Below are 19358 nucleotides of genomic sequence, written 5' to 3'. Positions count from 1 at the left end.
ACTTTTGAGGAGAAAAAACAATGTGTAATCAGATAATTACAAAAGGAAAAATGACCACGGTAAAGTTTTTTTTTGTTGTTGTTGTTTTTCCAGGAAAAAAAAACTTACCTGAATGATATATTGAAAGATAAACAAAGGTGCCTGTCTTTATTTTTCTTTTCCTTTTTTTTCCCCTCTCTCTCTTTTTGTGCACTAATAAGTTTGCTTCATTCAAATGGCACATGTTGTGCCACGAGTTTTAGTTGATACTGTAGCTGGCCTATACCAAGTGAATAAATGCGATTTGTCCGTGCAAAATGATTACATCGTTCTGCCTCACTGTCATTACCATTTATCTATTTTCTTCTGCTTATCCAGGATTGCTTTTTTTGACAGTGATTAAGACTGTCCCTCTTGCATGTAGCCCATAGTATTTTTGTTTGTAGAGATCAGAGAAGACACCAAGATGGGTATGATTTGACTTTATTCTAACTATAGACAAGCATCTCTATGCCTGGTTCAACTGTCAGTGACATTTGAAGGAGAAGGTTCTGCAGTAGTTCGCTGGTAAGCACAGAGCTGAAACACCCCTAAGGTGGAAAAGAAAGTATTATTACGCGTGAAAATACAATAACATCATGACTAATGGCTGTTTATATAATATATATTGTTGGGAATTAGATTGTATTTTATAACATAGCAACTTTTCACAGAGTACATAAAATTCCATGAAAGGCTGTCTAGTTTATAAACAAAAACTTGTGCATATGCGGTGAGTGTACCAACCAAGCTTTGAGCGAGCTAACAGTAATGGCCGAATGCCTTGACCGCAATTACTGTAAGTGACGAGAACTATCAGAAATACCTGCTGCAAAAGCCAGGATGATTGCCACCCAACCGATGATGTAGGACCATGAGAATCTCCAGTCCAAGAAGCGTTTCCCAAAGAAAGTGACTGTCACTCCCGTGTAGATAGAGAGAGCCAAGAGCGCAAGAAAACCTGAAGCACCAATATAAAAACTCAATTACATGTGCAGAAAGGTTCACGATAAAGGATATTTTGTATGTCACCTGAGAGGACTAGAGCGATGCCCCCCATGCGGACCCGCTTGTTCTTGGTACCATTGGTGAAAGCACTCAGGCCGAGCACCACGCCAGCAAAACAGCTGAGCACAGCCAGTAGCATGAAGGCCCGAGTCGCATCCCAGAAAGCTGTGGGTCACATGATCACTTGGTTAGTGTTTACACACATACACAAACCACACTTTACTTCCAAAAAAGATTCACTGAAATTTTTGGTCAAAAACAGGGAAGAAAAAACATGTTTTTGTTTTTGTTTTTTTTTGGGGGGGGGATCGAAAGAAAAAACTAAAACTGCTGTCAGCAAGCGTCTGTCTGAATTTCACATCGCCACACAGCAGGAGAGAGTGTTCGCTCGGTGAAATAATTCAGCAGGTTGAGAAAACAGAGCACTGCCAAGCTTCCATTTCTTTTTTGGGACTACGGATGAGACTAGAATGACATACCATGAAAGCTGCAATATATCACACACAGCTGTGTGTTGCGAAAGCCAACTTCAACATAAACACTCCAAATAATACACGGCAATGACAATGCAATAGCTGTGGAAGGCTTTTATTTTGAAGATGGTCTTCATAACTGTGTTAGCGGCGTGACTAGCTAGAGTCCACCAGACTTCGTTTTTATTGCCATCACGTCATGTTTCTATCAACCTCAACATGCCAACCATTTAAAAAAAAAAAAAAAAAATCATATGCAATCGTTTTTAGTGCCAAGCGTTATTGGAAAAGGAAACTTCTCGAGGGTCAGTATACAGCATTTAATACTTTCGCTCATCTTTCAAGGCCGACAGAATAATTGTGTGCTGTGTCGATGTAAATCTGGGTGCTATCATATGAAAAGATTGATGCCCATTCCTTAATGCAAATTGCTTGTAGTTAACATGTGCTTTAAATGTGGAAACACTGCCATCCAACGGTCATAGTTATCACTACAGTGCTCAATTGGCTTATATCAGGTAAGCATTAGTCAAGAGTGTTGCCGACGGACACAACAATGACGGTTGCCGACGTTTTGCCGACGGACACGAACGACGGACAAGCAAAATATTTGGAAAATGTCCACCTCGTGGTGACGAAATGACAACGCAGGCATGGGTAGAATAAAACGGCAGACCAATGGATTGATGACTACAATTTGTTTTGGCTTGGAAAAAAAAAGGTCTTGTCAGGAAGTGAGTAGAGTTCACAGCACATTAAATCTCAAATCACAAAATACTCTCAATGGTACTTTGAAATCTTCAAAAACTTGCCTACTTGCCTCAAGTTTTCTATGCCTTACCTACAGTGATGGTGTGAGCATGACATTTGTGGTTGATGCAAAACCTCCAAAGGCCCTGATTGGCTGAGCTACCCGAGTAACGATACTGCATCCAGAAGTCGGTCGCCGTGGAGACGATTAGGAGCACCAGTGCAGCCACGCCGCACAACGTGCCGCCTCCGGCCAGAGTGTACAGCATGCTGGAGAAGTCGGCAGAACTTCTCTCCTGGTAAACTCGAAACGCAGAGAACGAGATGGACAAACAAATTAAAGGAACTACTTTTTTTTTGTGGGATGACTGAAATGATTGGGAAGAAAAAAAAAGAGAAACTGTGGTCTCAAAACAATATATATTATTTCGATGCAGTTTCGAGTTCATGTGTAATTTCTGTATATCTAAACAGCAATAGTGTCAAATTTTAAACAATATCAGCTTCATTTTAAACTTACTGACCAGTGCACAAATCTATCTCAGCTATAAAATGCTAGACACATCTCTCTGTATGATTTGATCTCAGTTTGTGCAGGAAAAAAAAAAAAAAAACTATTGTGAATTCACAGCTAACAACCAGCATAAACTGTCCAAACAACTAAAGCAAACGTTTTCAACCGAAAATATAATTCTTTTAGTGAAATGGTTTGAGGCTGGTAAAACACTTGACCTAGCAGCTGCCAAACAATGAGAGTGCATGCTAGGCAGCTCCTAGCATTGTTCACTTATTCCCCTTTGTGCAACACAAACTCTGCCAATGAACAAGTGAAGTGTCAGCAGTCATCATAATGGATAAACCAAACACAATCTGAGAATTTCAACCTTATTGACACTTCATGTAAGAACTGTAAAATGTAGTAAGACGTTATACTCTAAAATATACAACACATTTTTCCACTACCTTACAAATTAGCTGCTCCTTTCAAGCCCAATTAAAACCTATTTGAAAAAGCAAACATGTGAAGCAGATATCCAGATGTCCCTTGCAGTTTCACCTTTGACTTTTAGAACATCAAAGAAAATATCCAAAGCATAGCGATATGCTAAAAAGTCCAGGATTTTCTGATACCTTTTGCTTGGTTGGGTGGTCCCTCCAGGCTGGCTGGGTTACCAGAGTGCGTATGCTTTTTAAGCCCCCAAACGTTGGCTGGCATTGTCCCCCTCACAAAAGGAGCGAATGATCCAGCGCAGCATGTAAGTGATGACAGTCTCTATTTTACTCCGGTTGGTAGCAAATGTTGAATGTTGTCATCATAAATATTGAGTATGTGATTCACAAAATACACCAATTCCATTGTACATTCTTTGCTGAATTAGCCTTAAACGTGGTGTAAAGAATTCAATGGAAGCCAGTCAATTAAAGTTCAAATGTAGGTCATTCCAGTTATTAAAGTTTACCTCTACTCACAGACAATGCTTTAAGTGGGTCGGTACGTAGCAGTACGGCGTACTAGCACTTGTAAATTTGAACCTCTAGCGTAGTGAGGCTTTTTACAACGTCCCAGAACATCACATGAGCCCACACATCAACCCTTCTTTTCATATTTCTCGCTTGCATTTTGTCATACTCAGACGATTCCCACAAAAAATTGGGAACCCCAAATTAAAAACAATAACTAAAAAATAAAAGCGCAGGTTAATTACAGTGTTGGCATCTACTCGCTAAGAATGTCCAAGGTTCAATATTTTCGAGGTTTGCAAGTTTTCTTTATTGTCATCACACCTGTACAAGTACAAGTCAACAAAATTTCACTAAACATCCTCAAACTGCCCAAAAACATACAAAGACAATGACCAAAAGTGTCACAGGACGGAAAGACCTGAAGGTACTCGCTAAGAAGCCCCCAAATATCTTGCATGAGAAAAGAAAAACAAAAAATATCTGAGAAAAATAACAAGACACAAGCCATTTCCCCAAGCGGGGGCCATAGTGTAAGCCTAAAAAAACCTTGTACATGCCACATAGACATCGCCACATATCTCAAGACATAAATGTAAAAGACTGAGAGGGGGGTCACACATTTCTGTCAACTGAGTCGAGAGCCTAACTGATCAATTTGGCGGTTAGATTTTCAGTAAAAAAAAATACAGTAATACCTAAAGTAAAACATGAGACAAACGACACCGCGGGGCAAAGTCAACAAAGCATGGAGATAAGGTTGGGAGAAGAGCAGAACAAAAGGCAGAAGCAGAAAAGTTGACGTCTAACGATGCACACAATCGATATTAGGTGCATTCAAATGCATTTCAAACTCAGGCAGAATTAATTATTGATTCATTATTTTCTTTTATCTCTATTATATTTTTGTTAAATAATTAACTTGATGATTTACCTGTCAACAGTCAAATAAGAGGAGTACCATCACTCACCAAGACAATGCACAGCCCACCACCTATGACGTGTGTACGGCTACATTTTTAGATGTATTTTTTTGAAGTACTGTATTCAGTATTATGCAGAACTCACAGGCAGTCATTGCAAAGTATATTCTTGGAGAAACATTGATTAAGAACACAATTACCACTGATGACGTGTTTTATTTGAATCCACTGAACTTTAATGCCTTTTGGCAGTCAAGGCAGAACAATAAAAGAGACAGGTGGAAAAAAGACTGTACAGGTGGTTCAACATATCACTAACAATTAATTGTGTAAGGTAAGGAAAGTTGAGGTTGGAATGGTTCAAACACAGGCATTGTGCAAACCAAGTGAAGGATTTACGGTAGTACAGCTGACCGTGATTTTGACACATCTGTTAGTCAAAGCAACAGCTGCGGAGTGCACTGTTGATTAACCTCTGTCAAATTTTCAGGTGCACTACCTCTTCATTTAGTAAAGTGCATTAGTTTTAAACAACGTCCAAATTTATTCTGAAATTATTCAGCATCACAATTGCCATCTTTACTTCAACAGGTCAGAGGTTTTTATTTGTGGGTAGGCTAATTTACCTAAAAACAGTAGAAGAAGGGGAGTACCAGCACTGTTTTTCCTACTTGAAGTATGGACTTAAATCTTTCATTGTCAAAATTTGTCAGAAAGCTCAAACACCACTGTACAAATTGGTCAAAATACTAGTCTCACCCAATTTGGGTAAAAATAAATGAATAAAATAAACAAGTCCACTAATTTGGTCTATTTGACCTTTGCTTATGGGGGAAATATATTTTGTAAAAACAACTCCAAAATAGAGTCAAAGTAACACATATCACATTTTTCAACCCTAAATGTTTTTTTTTTCCCACCCAACAGTTTTCAAAGTGTCATAGTACAATTTGTGGATGCTATTTGTGTGCAACCAAACGCATGTGACACATCTACAAATTGATGTGTGCAAAAATTAAGTAGCTAGCTTCTGTTCATTTTGTGCAATGTGATCATATTACCTCCTATTCATTCTGTATATACATACAATGCTTACACGTACATAAATGTGTAGGTGTGTGATACCTGCATAGCAAGCGGCACTACAAAAATGGACATTTGTCAAGTAAAAAGAAGTGAACCCACATAAATAAATGTCATTTGCTTACTATACCAATGCAAAATCTTTTTTGAACGGTTTTAAAAGGCACATTATGTAACAAACTCCCCAGCATAGTATTCAAGTGCATTAGTCATAATCTCTTTGTTAATTTGTTAATAAAGTAATTGCTCAGCCAACAACAATGGTTTTCTATTGCAGGAAGAAAACGTTTTTAAAGGTTTTGTAACATTTTTTTTTTACATTTTTGTCACAGATTTACCATTTGGGGTTCTTGCAAAACTCAATTCACTGTGACACCCTCAGATACAACCTCCAGATTTAAAGTGCTAATTAAAATCCAAACATTTGTTATAGTGTGTCCAAGTACAGCACATGACAACAACTATTTCAAGCCAGGGTACTCTCAATGATGCATGTTTCAAAGCTGATTTGATGGAAAAATACCTTCATGTTTCTTCTTTATGTATTTGCCACCTTCTCCATAAAAAAATATCATTAGACATGATTGTGTGATGTTAGTGTGATGACATACATTTGTACATATAGATCATATCTGTATGACTCACCAGCATGGACAGTTAATTAAATGACACAAATACAAACATACACAATTTTTTGTGATCCCACAACGGGATAAACCTAATGTCCAAGTGAGTGCTAACTACTGATTTTTAATGTGGTTATACAGACGGTCTCAGGGATTGGGGGCCCAGAGGACAACAGTCCGATCAGCGGAGGAAGACAGGAAGGTTTGGTCTTTGGGATGCCATCGACACTGGATCACTTTGTCCCAGTGTTCTCCTGCCAACGTCTGAGGAAGTGCTTTTGTTAAGTCACCTGTGTATGAAGAAAACCAATGTAAAGAACTGCTAAGTTTCATCGATTAGCACATTAGCGAACGCAGCAAAATAAATGCTTGTTGCTACCTTGGAGGTCACTGATGATGATTTTGTTGTCATAGGAACCTGTGAGAAGATTATGGGCTCCAGGCGAGAAGCGGACTGATCGAATGTCACTGCTGTGGGGGCGGTATGTCTGGACTATGCGGCCTCCTCTGATGTCATAGAGCATGCAGGTGCTGTCCTCCTGGCCAGTGGCCAGCAGGCGGCCGCTGGGATCCACTGCCACAGAAACAACCGCACTTCCTGTGCCAAAGCACAAGTTCCATTTGTTCATCCCTTCATTTTTAAGATTTAATGCATTTGTTGTAGATTAGTTAGCTTGTGACGTTAATTATTTGCTGCAACCGATGTATGCCCCAGTTTCCCTAAAAATACAATGTAATTCATCTCTAGGATGAATTTAGTGGAACCTCCAAAGTCAGAAGCCCTAAACTTTTTAGGGTGAAAAAAAACGAGTCGGGAGCCCGTGGTCAATATTTTTTTTTCCCCTGCCCGGAACCTCTGTCATAACATTAATAATGTCTGGCTCGTATATTGTTGACCAGAGTATAAAATACATGCTCAATGCAATTTCACATTCATCCACAAGAGGGCTCTGTACAGCGTCATGACTATGGGCTCGTAGCATGTTTCATAATTGCAACATTCCTAGCGCCTCAAAATATTAAACGCGACTCTTAATTTGAATTCACGTCGCCATATGACGGAAAAGTGCGCAAGTATCGAGGAGCCCTCATGGGTCATCTGAAATCTAGGGATGTCTAATGTATCCTCTGCATAAATCCTGCTATCTCAATGGAGACGTATGAAAATGGGCGTTTACCAGCAGGACAGCCGGATTTAAAATTGTTTTAATCCGTGTTTTTATCATTTCTTGATGATCTCACTCTGAATATACGTGTTTTGTTGAGTGTCTGCCATATTTGTGGCAGTATTTTATAGCAAGAAGACAATTACAGAGGAACATAGTTTCAACCCTTGCACTATTCAGTATGATTTTGTACATATTTCCCTGTTATCATAAGTTTTCAGAACATTTAATTGCCAGTGGTGATGTTTGAAATGTGTTCCTTACTTCCCTGTTTTAAGATATGAAAGTTCAGTGAATATTTATTTGCCAGTGATATGTCATGTTTCAAATGAACCTAAAGACATCTTGAAAGTCAAATGTAAAAAAAAAAGCCAATACGAAAAGCTCAAATTTGTTAGGATTTGTAGATGTTCCATTAAAAAAAGAATGTTGGTCTAAAATTTAGAGAATACTCTCTACATGCACATTTGCTCATTTTCGCTTCACAAGAAATCTCATCCTCTCTGCAAAACATTTGGACATCCATGCTCTAAAGTCATTCAAAAACGCGGGGCTCCAATCATTACTGAGATTACAGCAAATCTAACGTGACTTCAGCATAGTGAACATTTAATCAATTAACAAAGAATCTTCACAATTGTACATTTCCAAGGTCAACTGAGGCTCTTGTACAATTTAACCAAATAGTTAGCTATTTGGTACACACCGTTCTGTATGTATGTATGGCTAACTCAATAATGCCGAAATAATAAGTAACAATAAAATAACCTCACCGCAGAAAAACAAAATTTAATTTAAAAAATGAGTGTGCACCGCACAGTCAGTTGCACAAATGAATGAATGCCATGAATTTAAGGCAGTTGACTTACCTGAGCCATGAAGGGTGGTACCCACAACACGCACACAACTTGGAACCCGCAGGTCCCAGAAGCGAACTGTCTTATCCTGAGATCCAGAAGTGATCATCCACCCTCCCCATGTGTAGAGAGTCAAAACGTGCCCTGTTCAAAAGCACACATGATGCCATCAATACATATAACAATATTGAGAGAATTTTGGCTGTGACCTGTGTTGAACTGGCACGCTTTCACTGGTTCTATGGATTCCGCAACAGTCAAACATGTATATGCTACAATTTTTGTGGTTATATTTTTACACTTTCTTATTTAATCTTGCTTTGCTCATAATTTATATCAGCGGGGCATGAGCACCACTTTTCACACTTTCAAAGTCCCAAACATTGAGGTAAGCTTTCACTACATTACTTAGCGAGCTATCGTTACCCAACATTGAACCTCACAAGTCACATTTCGATGAATTTCCTGTTTTTCAAAACTATACTGTTGGTCAGTCGACACCTGTGGGTGTTGATTTGACAAATTATTGACCAATCTAAAAATTGAAAATGGCTTGCTCTCAGTCACAATGCTAATGGTTGCCATTTTGGGAGTCAGCTGAAAAGTAATGATTTTGGAAGTACAAATTTTGTTTGAAGAAGCTGTGTACATTGAATCCATTGCCATTTCACCAGCCTTTATCTATAAACTAAGACCCCCATCTAGAGGAGTAAAATAATATCACAAGTGTTGCCTTAGGACTCATTTTTCCATCACTACTTTTTTATGTGATAACCAATACAAAATAGATAAACAAGTTGTTGCGTTGTTTTGACAACAATAGGCTGTGTGCCTTGCAGTTTTGCATTTTGTCAGCCTTAAAGCATAACAGATTAAATTGTGTTTTACTTGAAAGTGGATGATACAGTGCATCAGGCTGTCCCTGTCCTGTCTACAAAGCTTGAAATTGAATACAAGACAGAACAGGATTACCGTTCAAGACTAAACTGAACTGCTTATGCTCCTATCCGACTGAGGGGTAAACATTGGCGAGTGCCGCTTAATGTAGCGGCTTTTTTGACCGTCAGTGTTTGTTTGAGGGCTTGCCAAACGTTCGGCAACAATCGTAATGTTTTTTTTTTTTTCTTTTCTACTCTTGTCACAAGGATCTTTCAAACAAGTTCAAAATGTATGTGCAACAACAGCAATGAAGTCAATCATTTGGCATTTGACGTTTGACCTTGAATGCACACTGACTCAATCAAATGATCCGTTGAGTTCACCAAAACTCGCCAATGTTCACCCGTAAAAGGAATTGGGAGTTTAGTGTAAATGTTGCTTCTGGGAAATGTTAAAGCAGTTTTGATACCAGTGTGTCCACTCAAGGCGTGAAGGCCCTGTCCTCTCTGGCAGTCAGTGGTGTAGATGTTGCAGTCTCCAGCTCCGGCACTAATCAAGATGGAACCTCCACTCTCAGGACCCTCCATAAAAGCCAAGTCCCTAATGGTTCCGTCATGCATGCTGAACTCCAGATCAGGACCTGAATGACATCAGAAAATCACCTCGGTAAGGTCATCATCCTGCTTCAAGGTGAATCATCTAAGCAGTTGATAGTGACTGTAAACATACAGTATTAATGTGTACCTATTGCATTGCAGCTGTCAGCATTGAAAGGTAGAACTTTGACGAATTTGTCATTGGAGCCGGTGGCCAGCAGTTGTCCACAGTGGCTCCATGCAACACAGTAGATGGAACCTTTGTGGTGTTTGTTCCTTCTGAAGCGCACCACTGGCTGCTTGATGGGATCTGGAGGGCTAAACGTGCAGAGAAAACTGCATATTAAGAACAAAGTATCCATATAATCTCCATTCTATTTTTTTCTGTGTCAATTTCAGAGTTTAAGCATTCAGAAAAAAATGTAATGTGTATGAGTGGTCCAAACCTGGTTTTTAGGGTGTCAGGGTAGGTACAAACTCGGAGCGTTTTAGAGTTGGAACCAACAGCGTAAAGTAATCCAGAGGGATGGAAGGCCACAGATCGTACTGCCTGCGTGTCTTCAAGCTGGGTCACTTTGACAAACTGGGTTTTGGCTTTTCCTGGCTACACAGAAATTCCAAGGAAAAACAACCTTTTCTTTATTTGTATTTTATTGTGACAGATTTTGTTTTGTTGCTCATACCTCATGGGTTGTGCAACGCGTAACATGGCTGCTGGAATCATCTTGCCCAGGGCCTCTAACCCTCTCAGCAGCACTGTGGTCAAAATGCACACACACAAAGACAAACCTTTGAAATGGCCATAATTTCATTTTGGAGACAAATTTCTCTTAACGCACAGACGGAGGCACGCATAAGTTAATGAGTACGCTCCTGCATGCGCGTGGCCTCGTATTAGAGTTAAAATGAAAGGAAACGATTTTATGTTGGAACAAACTACTATTGATTACCTTGCTAGAGCAGGGGAATCACTGACGTGGCTCCCAGGCCCTAGTGAGCTGCTGCTACCAAGCTTTGCCCTTTGCGCCATCGCTGCGTCTTGGGTGTGGGATGTGCTGCTGTCATCTGCCACACCATTCAACTGTTGGCCCAGAGGCGTAACTACATCTCCATGGTGGTCAATGCCAACGTTCATCTCCTCCAATTTCTGAATGGATCTGGAATAAATATACTGTGAGTCAATTTAGAGATACAGTACACTATATTTCACCAGATGTGACTGGGTGCGTGAATGGTGCCCTGCGATTGGCTGACCAAAGACAGCTGAGTTAGGCACTGGCAAGCCAGCTTCCCTAGTGAGGATAAGCACCTATGGAAAATGGATAGATTGTGTGGATACATTTCAACAAAACATACAAAAAAGAAAATAAAAATACAGTACAGTATTCCAAAAATATTGCATGGCCCATAATGCCGGGGCAGCATACAATATGTGAGTGGTGTAAATGTATGGATTAATGGTTGCTAAACTATTTAATTTATTGTGAAAATAATGATAACCATACAAAAGAAAATATATCTTAAAATGACACAATTGTTTTCATGAAATGTGGGTAGTAAATAATGAGGGATACTCTAAGCGGCAAAGTATAGCCACTAGAGGGCAGCATGAATGCATTTTAAGCAATCTGCTACTGACTTGGGCATGACGCTAATGCAAACAGATGGAACCGTTCTACTAACCCAGGAAGGCCACGGATGAGTTGCGTGTTTGGAATAAATTAATGCAATTGGATTATTTAGCAGAAGCAATGTGAGTCTCAAGACTTTTTTTTTTTTTTTTTATGAAACCAACTGATGCATTGCACATTGCCTAAAAACTAAACGTGTTATTAGATGTACGTATTGAGTTCAGCAAAATGATTTGGGCACTGCGTTTTTTGATTCAGTTTTCTGCTTTCAAGGGGAACCACATAAGTCAGATACTTACTCTTGAGAGACAAAATGTCTGAGGGTGATTGTCGATTTAATCAATTAGTTGTTGCACATCTAATATGTAGGGCTAGATAGACAAGTTCCTTACCGAGTGAGGAAAGTCTCGGTGAGGTTATTTTGGGCTCCGTGGAGTGGTTTCACACCCCCTTCAAGTAACATCTGCTGGTAAAGCTGTCTCTGCTGTTGCTTCTGCTCCAGATGCTGCTGCACACGCATACACTGCCTGTAGTACTCCTGCATATGCTCTGTGGAATCAGACTGATGACACAAAGAAAGAACAAAACATGAGATATCCCCAATGCTGTTTTGGATGGATGGATGGATGGATGGATGGATGGATGGATGGATGGATGGATGGATGGATGGATGGATGGATGGATGGGTGGATGGGTGGGTGGATGGGTGGATGGATGGATGGATGGATGGATGGATGGATGGATGGATGGATGGATGGATGGATGGATGGATGGATGGGTGGGTGGGTGGGTGGGTGGATGGATGGATGGATATGTGCCACTCTATACTCATCATTACCAACACATATACAAGAGCGCACAGCTATATGCATTTAACTGCATATAATAGACAAACTCAAGAAAGAGCCCCTACTGACATGTCTTCCCCTTTCAAGGCCTTATGCTGCATCATCCATGCCATAAAAAAGTTTTCAGGGACTTCATTATATGTAGTCTACTCTATTGTTCCTTCAACTCTGTCACCACAACTTTTCATGGACACACACACACGCACCGCATCCAATATGAAAACACCTTACTCCAATTGCTGGAAGCGGGGATGCATAAAAATGAGTGATGATGGAGTCACTGGGCCATCTTGGGTACAACAGCAAATCAAAGCAAATTATCTGCCCCCTCTTCCCATGACCTCCAGCACTTTCACGCGGCGGTGGCAGCGGGTCACAAGTGTCTCTGGACAGTTGCGGCAGGGCAGTTATAAGGGATTTATGAGCAGTGGCGGTATGGAGATGAGGTGGTTCAGGGCTTCATGGGGAATCTGTTGGAAATCTCTTACTCTCTGTTACTCTTAGTAATAATTCCCATGACAAGACATTGCCTCAGACAACCTTTGTTATTTGGTTTTACAATCTTGATTCATTGAAGCAATTCAACCAAAGTCGAGCACCTAAACTATTTACTGTACCTGCGATACGTCACTTGTAACCTTACACGTAACGCATCATAAACATAACCTTATGAGAAAGCAATTGTGAGGCGTGCTCACCAGTAAGAAGGTTTGTGTGATACTTTAGTGTGGCGTAACATTTTTGATTGGCAAAATTGTCCAAAGGTATTTACATGTTTAGATATATTTTTAAATATGTTCAAAGGCTCACATTTAAATGCACTTGCAAATTTGTTCTAGAATACCACTAAGCTAAATGTTAAAAACATAGCATTGTTACCCATAATGCTACATGGTATGCCTTCTCGCCAAATAAAGAACAAATACCGCGTTTTGGGAATTTTGCCGTGCAGTTGCAAATATGTTTGAGTTCATTTGAAAATATATTTGAATTTATTCGAAAATATGTTCAAAAGTATTTGAAAATGCATTCAAATGTACATTTGTACATTTGGCCAGTCAAAAATATATACTATACTCCACAATGGCAGTTCCACACTTCCAAATGTAAATTAATCATTGTAAATGTTGCATCATTTTAAAAGTAAATGAAGCTTAAAGCAGTTGCTCATTGTCATTTGCTGTTGTCATTACCTCAACTGTTTCTGTGCTTGCTGTTCCACCATCTCTCCCAGGAGTCAGAGGAGGGCGTGTGGTCTTGGGACCTTCAGAGCCCTGTGGGTACTTTCTAGACCGGAAAAAAAAAAAAAAGCCAGTTATAACGCTTCAAACAAGAGATTAAATTTTAATCACTCCTTCTTGCTTTTTAGATTTTGTGTTGACAAACTGTTACGATATTTACTTCTCAGGGGAATCATCCAGTTGATGAACATTACTCTCCACCAGGCTTCGACTGAGAGCTGATTTCATGTTGACCTCCATGCCTCTCTTGTCCTGAGCGGCCAAGCCGTAGGACAGTCCGTCCAGAGCCGGGTTGAGGGATCTGGACATGTAGGTGTCGGCTGAGTGCGGCCGCTGGCGGAAAGGTGAGGCCGGGCAGGGGGAGAGGCGGTTGATCAGAGGCGTAAGGAGGTCAGCGTGGCCAGCTTTGTTGGGCTTCACTAGGCGGTCCACGTGGATGCTGAGGGTCTTCTGTTGGAAGGCGCATGAAAAGGCACCAGGAGAAAGGTTCTGCAGCCAGGACAGCAGCGACAGATCCAGTTCATCACACCCGTTCCCGCAGAGCAAGTCCAGGCCGAGTAACACCTCGCTCTCTGTTATCGCCTCTCCAGTTGCTTTGCTCTGGAATGGAAATATTAAAACCAACAGAATAGATTAGCATGGATTCTTCCTAGGCCCCATTGAGAAAGAAGCAACAGCTGCTCTTCCACTAGAACAGTGGTGTATGTCAAACTCATTTTAGTTACATGGAGGAAAATCTATTCTGAAGTGGGTCGGACTGGAATAATAATGGTATGTAACTTAAAAATAATTAGTGTCACTTATATGGAGATTTTTGCTATGCACGCTAACCTGCTCCCAAGTTCCAGCGAATAGCTGCGGTCAACTACAAATATATTGTTGTAAATATATAGATATGTATAGATGTTGTAATGTTTTTCCCTTAAATTGCATAAAATTAATGGACATTTTTTTATGATATGATATGTATTTTGTGTAAAACATGTAAGATTAACTAAAATAAACACATGCATTAATAAATAAATACAATGGTACACAAATAATCAGTTGAAGGAGAAGGCCCCAATCAAGTATATGGCTGTACAACTTCTAGAGCACAGTAAAGTGCAAAGTAAATTAATCCGAATAAAATGATGCTGTGGAGTCTCATCTTGGACACTGTGCCAACATCCACATAATACAGACATGACCAAAGATATTGAAATCAAAGATATTGCGAAAAATGACTAATGAGGAAGCTCTGTGCGCAAACTGCTGAGCTGTAAATAAAGTATGTTTAAAAAAGAAATACATGACTGGTTGTTTATAATACAACTTGCGTCAAAGCTGAATGTTTGGATTCTGGAGTCTGACACCACTGGACTAGAAGCTTTCATTGCTGCAAAGGTGTCACCTCACCTGACAATATTCAACGCAACACTCATAAAGGATCCCTTTGATGAGTAGCTGGAAGAGGCGGTTGCCACTTGCTCGGAAGCCCGCTTCGCTCAGCTTCCTGTCAGCTGGGATGAACTCAGCGACCATCACACAGGCTTCCTCAAAACAGTGGACGCGCGCCGTACTCGGGTTCCAGTCCTTGAACTCAGCATGGTGGGTGAGGCGAGGCAACGTGAGGAGGAGGCACAGTTTGCTGAAATCCTCCTTAGATGGGCAGAACTCTTCCAAGTTGTGCAGGCACTTGACAGCCTCATGCATGGTAAGCTCCAGCTGCGCAAAAGTTTCATAACATGAACTCTTTTAGTGCCAAGCGTTATCGGAAAAGGAAACCTCCAAAGGGCCACTACAGTATATTTAGCATTTTCACTCATCTTTCAAGGCAAACAAAGTATTGTTTGCTTTGTCTATGTAAATATGGGTGGTATCATATGAAAGATTGATTTCCATTCCTTACTTTGAATTGCATGTAGGTAATATTTGTGTTGTGAGTGTGGAAACACTGCTATCCAATGGTCACAGTTATCACTATAGTGCTCAATTGGCCTATATTAGGTAAGCATTATTCAAGGGTGTCACCTTCTTTCCATAAAAATAACGTATTTGAACACATTTTTATGATTTATTATTGTTACTACTATTTTAACAGAGGAGAATTCTCGTCCATGGAAAGAGTTAAGTATGACGTTGTCAATATAACATCAGAGTCAGTAAACACAATAGATAGCCATCTTGGCCTAAGGGAGATAAGGAGCTAAATTGCTTTCAATAAAAGTCTCTCAGCATGTCTTCTAATTTCCATTTGATATACCAAGGAGACATTAACCTTCTCAAGATAATTTCCCCTTTTTTATCAGTAGTGATTTGACCTCTGAATGCTGCGCAATGCTAGAGGAATTAAACATCCAACTGGGAAGTTAATCCCAAATTGTTTTTAAACAATATGTAGAGTAATGTTCTGTGAAATATATTTAAGATGAAAATTATGCGCTTTAAAAAAAAAATCAGTTTCAGGGTGTAGCCATTTTGTTACTTGCTATCAAAAAAAAAAACAGTCACTCAGGGCTTGATAAGAAACATCATGGCTTTTTTCTTAGGGTTTTTGCATGCTAAGACATGATTGATAAAAAAAGAATATTAATATGTAAACTTCCTCTTTAATGGAAGATTATATATAGTGTACAGTATTGTTGATGCTTTGAAGAGATACTTTATTTTGACTTTTTTTTGTTACTATTCATGGAATACATTTTTGGTTAGTAAAATTGCTTCAAATGACCAAATTTACTTTTGAGGCAACATTTTGTACATTGAAAAAACTGAACTAGCTGAGCACATTGACACAATGACAAATATGTACATACGTTTTGCGGATCTTTAGCAGCAGACATTGCATTATTTACACACAGAGCCTCAAGAAACTTCTGCTTCAGAATGATGTAGCGGAACCTGCAAAAACAAGAATGAGAAAAAATGTGCAGATGTTTTTGAGTTGAGTCTTTTGAACTCTTTTTTTCATATCCTTGTTTAGATGTTATTTTGAGGGGTGTGTTAGTCTTGTGTAAATGAGCCGATGCTAAACCAGATCCCCTCTGTGGGGTGTACAGAAGCTTTGTTAAAAAAAAAAAAAAAAAAAAGTTGTGTTTGGGTGGCTTCGGGTTCCTAACTAGCTACAGTCAAAACAAGATATTAGTATTAAGATATTATCACGCTTGCATGAAGCTGATGCTCACTTAATGCTAATCTGTGCTTCCACACCGCAGCCCCGCTTAGCTTTTGGCTTTCTTGTGTCCATTTGTTCCATGAAAGTGGCAGAGAAACTAAGTGGCAGCATTATGAAGTTTTGAAATGTGAGAATGGCAGGAATTTAGCTTCTGGGTCATGTGGTTTTACCTTTTCTTGTCAAACGTTTCCAATCCTTCTAAAGGCTGTATGAACTGCATCACCTCGTCCCATTGACCATCCAGAATGAGTTGCCTGACAATGACCAAATGAATCATTTTTCTTGAACGTTATAACTTCATCTGTGATTGCATACCTGAGGAAGAGCATATCATCAGAGTAAAGACCGTTGATGACGCCGCTCTCTTTCTCTAACGCCAACATGCTGATGTGCAGCTTCCTGGAGCTGAGGAAGTCCAGGACCAGCTTGACCACTTCTGCCTCCTTGATGTTGATAGTCTCCTCTGCTGTCATGGTGACCCGCTTCGAGTGGCAGTTGACAGGCAACATTTCAAGATACATTTGGAGACAAGGGATTGTAAAAAGTCAATTATGCGATTTATTACAGATATGACTTGACACATGGTATCAACAGCCCAGTCTTGAATCAAGACAAAACACAAATAGCTCCGAGTAAGTAAATGCATGTGAAGAAATGTTTCTCCGAACATTATTAATCAATACAATTTTATTTCAAATAGGAAGTGAAAAACTTTCATTACTGCAATATATCCTGTATACTGCCCTTAGTCTAAAAATGTGTTTGGATTAATATTTGTTTGTGGAGTCTGAATGAAGCAGCAAAACCAACCCATTTTTATGCATCTTATTGGGGCGGCCATTTTGTCACTTGCTGTCGATGGAAAATGACATCACAGTTTGACAATCATATCTTACCTTGTGAACATCACATGACCAAACAAAACAAACACACAAAAAACAGGTGAGCCATGATTGGTTGTTTTTTTTTAAGCCCTGATAAACTGTTAAAACATTTTCAGTCAAAAACAAAATAGCAAAATGGCCACCCCCTGTGGTGGATGCAGGCAGGTGGATTTTGCTGCTTAAATGATAATCCACTAATCCAATATTAATCAGAATGCCATCACTGTATTAGTAGAGGCACATCGAACACATCCTTCTCGAGAACCTTTTTTACAGGTTTCCCTGTAAAATAGTTCTAGTTACTAGATTGTAAGGTTATGACCCGTTAAATTATAGAAGGGAGGACAAAATGGAACGGTTGAGCAGCAAGTTTTGACAAATAATAAATTATATGGTTTGTGCTAAACTAGCAATGAATAAAAATGTTGTATATTTACGTGTAACAACTTGTGCTGCAGCCTGCTGCTGAATGGCCTAAAGAGAAGTCATCTGCTTTATTGACTTCAGCAAACACTGCAAGTTCTCTTTGCTGCAACACCAGGATGGCCGCTATCTATCATCCAACATATGCAATTCATTGATGCGTTTAAGTACATCATATGCATGTTTGCGGGATTGCCAACGGCTATTCGGTGCAACATTATACGATATGACGCGTTATACAATGATCAAGGGTTTTTACCCTACATGCATGCAGCGTGTTGACTGTGCGTGTGGCAGGCAGGCACCGCCCAGTCCCTCCACAATCACACACGCACGCACACACAATAACACAACTTCACGCTCCAGACATGACGTCTCATCGAATCAGTATTTTGAGTTCTGACCTGTCAGAGTGCGCCAAACCCAACAGCGTCCAGGAAGGTGTCGTCAATAAATCCCTTCTCGCTAGTAGAGCTCTCCTGCTGCCTTATTTGCGGCGCGCAGGTCCGGTTGCCATGCGGACGCACGGAGGCAAACGTCCAATCAGGTGTACCGTTGTTGCAGCAGTAGTCACACCGCCAACCTCTCAGCTGCATGAACACGGACAACACACCTGCTTGCCTGCATCTATCTATCTATCTATCTATCTATCTATCTATCTATCTATCTATCTATCTATCTATCTATCTATCTATCTATCTATCTCTCTCTCTCTCTCTCTCTCTCTCTCTCTCTCTCTCTCTCTCTCTCTCTCTCTCTTTCTCTATCTGACCATTGAGTCTTCATTTATTTCTTTATTCATTTCTTTCCTATTTTGCTAAAGTCTCATTGTGGTAGTTTTGTCAGTGTAACTTCTAAGTTAGATGAGAGAGAACAAATACATTCCTCTCTCCCGGGGTAGCCATGGGGGCTGGGGGTTATTTGACTCGCTGACCACCTGACCCCAGCTAACAATTAAACCAATTGCCTGGCGACAAATTGCATAGGTTGACCAAGACACGTAATTTGAGTGGGATAGGAGGAGAGACGTTTTAGAAGGTTTATTAAGAAAAGAACAAAGAGCCATGTGCGCTCTTGCCATCTTGACCTCATAAGAGCCTGATTTTGACATCAGCAATATGAAACTATAGGATGAAACCTTTTTCCAAACAAGATGCCTGAGTCTGAGAGGTCTTCATTTTCACCTTCGTTGATTCCAGAAATGCAGCTGGGCCAGAATCACTACAAGCAATAAAGAAGTTGCAATTCTGATATTTCATTAATTACACATTTAAATGATTATTTACGCTTTTGTTTAATTTTGGCACTTGTGGTCTTCCATTACCAACTAGATC

At 39.9% G+C, this 19358-nt stretch overlaps 2 protein-coding genes across 3 annotated transcripts; both read right to left on the bottom strand.

The window, feature by feature from the left end:
• Positions 1-446: 446 nt before the first annotated feature.
• Positions 447-3465, bottom strand: lim2.2 (lens intrinsic membrane protein 2.2). Of its 2 annotated transcripts, none has more exons than XM_088425909.1 (5): positions 3381-3465; positions 2341-2553; positions 1051-1191; positions 845-979; positions 447-569 (listed from the first exon to the last, which is right to left on the bottom strand). In XM_088425909.1, the coding sequence occupies exons 1-5, from the start codon at positions 3463-3465 to the stop codon at positions 499-501; spliced, it is 645 nt and encodes a 214-aa protein (XP_088282035.1). In that variant the 3' UTR covers positions 447-498. The 2 variants fall into 2 exon arrangements, with proteins under 2 accessions (XP_088282035.1, XP_088282036.1); XM_088425910.1 differs by having other exon boundaries at positions 2341-2545; positions 3381-3454.
• Positions 3466-4009: 544 nt separating this feature from the next.
• LOC148417070 (WD repeat-containing protein 47-like) lies at positions 4010-18539 on the bottom strand. Its single transcript, XM_088426592.1, has 16 exons — positions 18429-18539; positions 17033-17199; positions 16888-16971; positions 16359-16443; positions 14959-15267; positions 13721-14160; positions 13513-13606; positions 11864-12033; positions 10791-10997; positions 10524-10596; positions 10287-10444; positions 9989-10158; positions 9714-9884; positions 8378-8509; positions 6722-6940; positions 4010-6632 (listed from the first exon to the last, which is right to left on the bottom strand). The coding sequence occupies exons 2-16, from the start codon at positions 17188-17190 to the stop codon at positions 6490-6492; spliced, it is 2613 nt and encodes an 870-aa protein (XP_088282718.1). The 5' UTR covers positions 17191-17199; positions 18429-18539; the 3' UTR covers positions 4010-6489.
• Positions 18540-19358: the final 819 nt, after the last annotated feature.

The sequence above is a fragment of the Hippichthys cyanospilos genome, chromosome 10, assembly GCF_059441005.1.
Source record: "Hippichthys cyanospilos isolate Australia breed blue-spotted pipefish chromosome 10, RoL_Hcya_1.0, whole genome shotgun sequence".
NCBI classification, from domain to species: Eukaryota; Metazoa; Chordata; class Actinopteri; order Syngnathiformes; family Syngnathidae; genus Hippichthys; species Hippichthys cyanospilos.
The sequence above is the reverse complement of the archived record's forward strand: the minus strand, read 5'-3'. Positions and strand labels throughout refer to the sequence as shown.

Excerpts from the sequence above, each read along its gene's own strand:
- lim2.2 (XM_088425909.1), bottom strand. The coding sequence starts at position 3,465 with ATGCCAGCCAACGTTTGGGGGCTTAAAAAGCATACGCACTCTGGTAAC. Across the intron at positions 1,192-2,340 it reads TGCTCACACCATCACTGTAG|CTTTCTGGGATGCGACTCGG; the intron begins GTAAGGCATAGA and ends TGTGACCCACAG. Across the intron at positions 980-1,050 it reads CATCGCTCTAGTCCTCTCAG|GTTTTCTTGCGCTCTTGGCT; the intron begins GTGACATACAAA and ends TTGGTGCTTCAG.
- LOC148417070 (XM_088426592.1), bottom strand. The coding sequence starts at position 17,190 with ATGACAGCAGAGGAGACTATCAACATCAAGGAGGCAGAAGTGGTCAAG. Across the intron at positions 16,972-17,032 it reads GATGATATGCTCTTCCTCAG|GCAACTCATTCTGGATGGTC; the intron begins GTATGCAATCAC and ends GGTCATTGTCAG. Across the intron at positions 10,597-10,790 it reads GATTCCCCTGCTCTAGCAAG|TGCTGCTGAGAGGGTTAGAG; the intron begins GTAATCAATAGT and ends TTTTGACCACAG.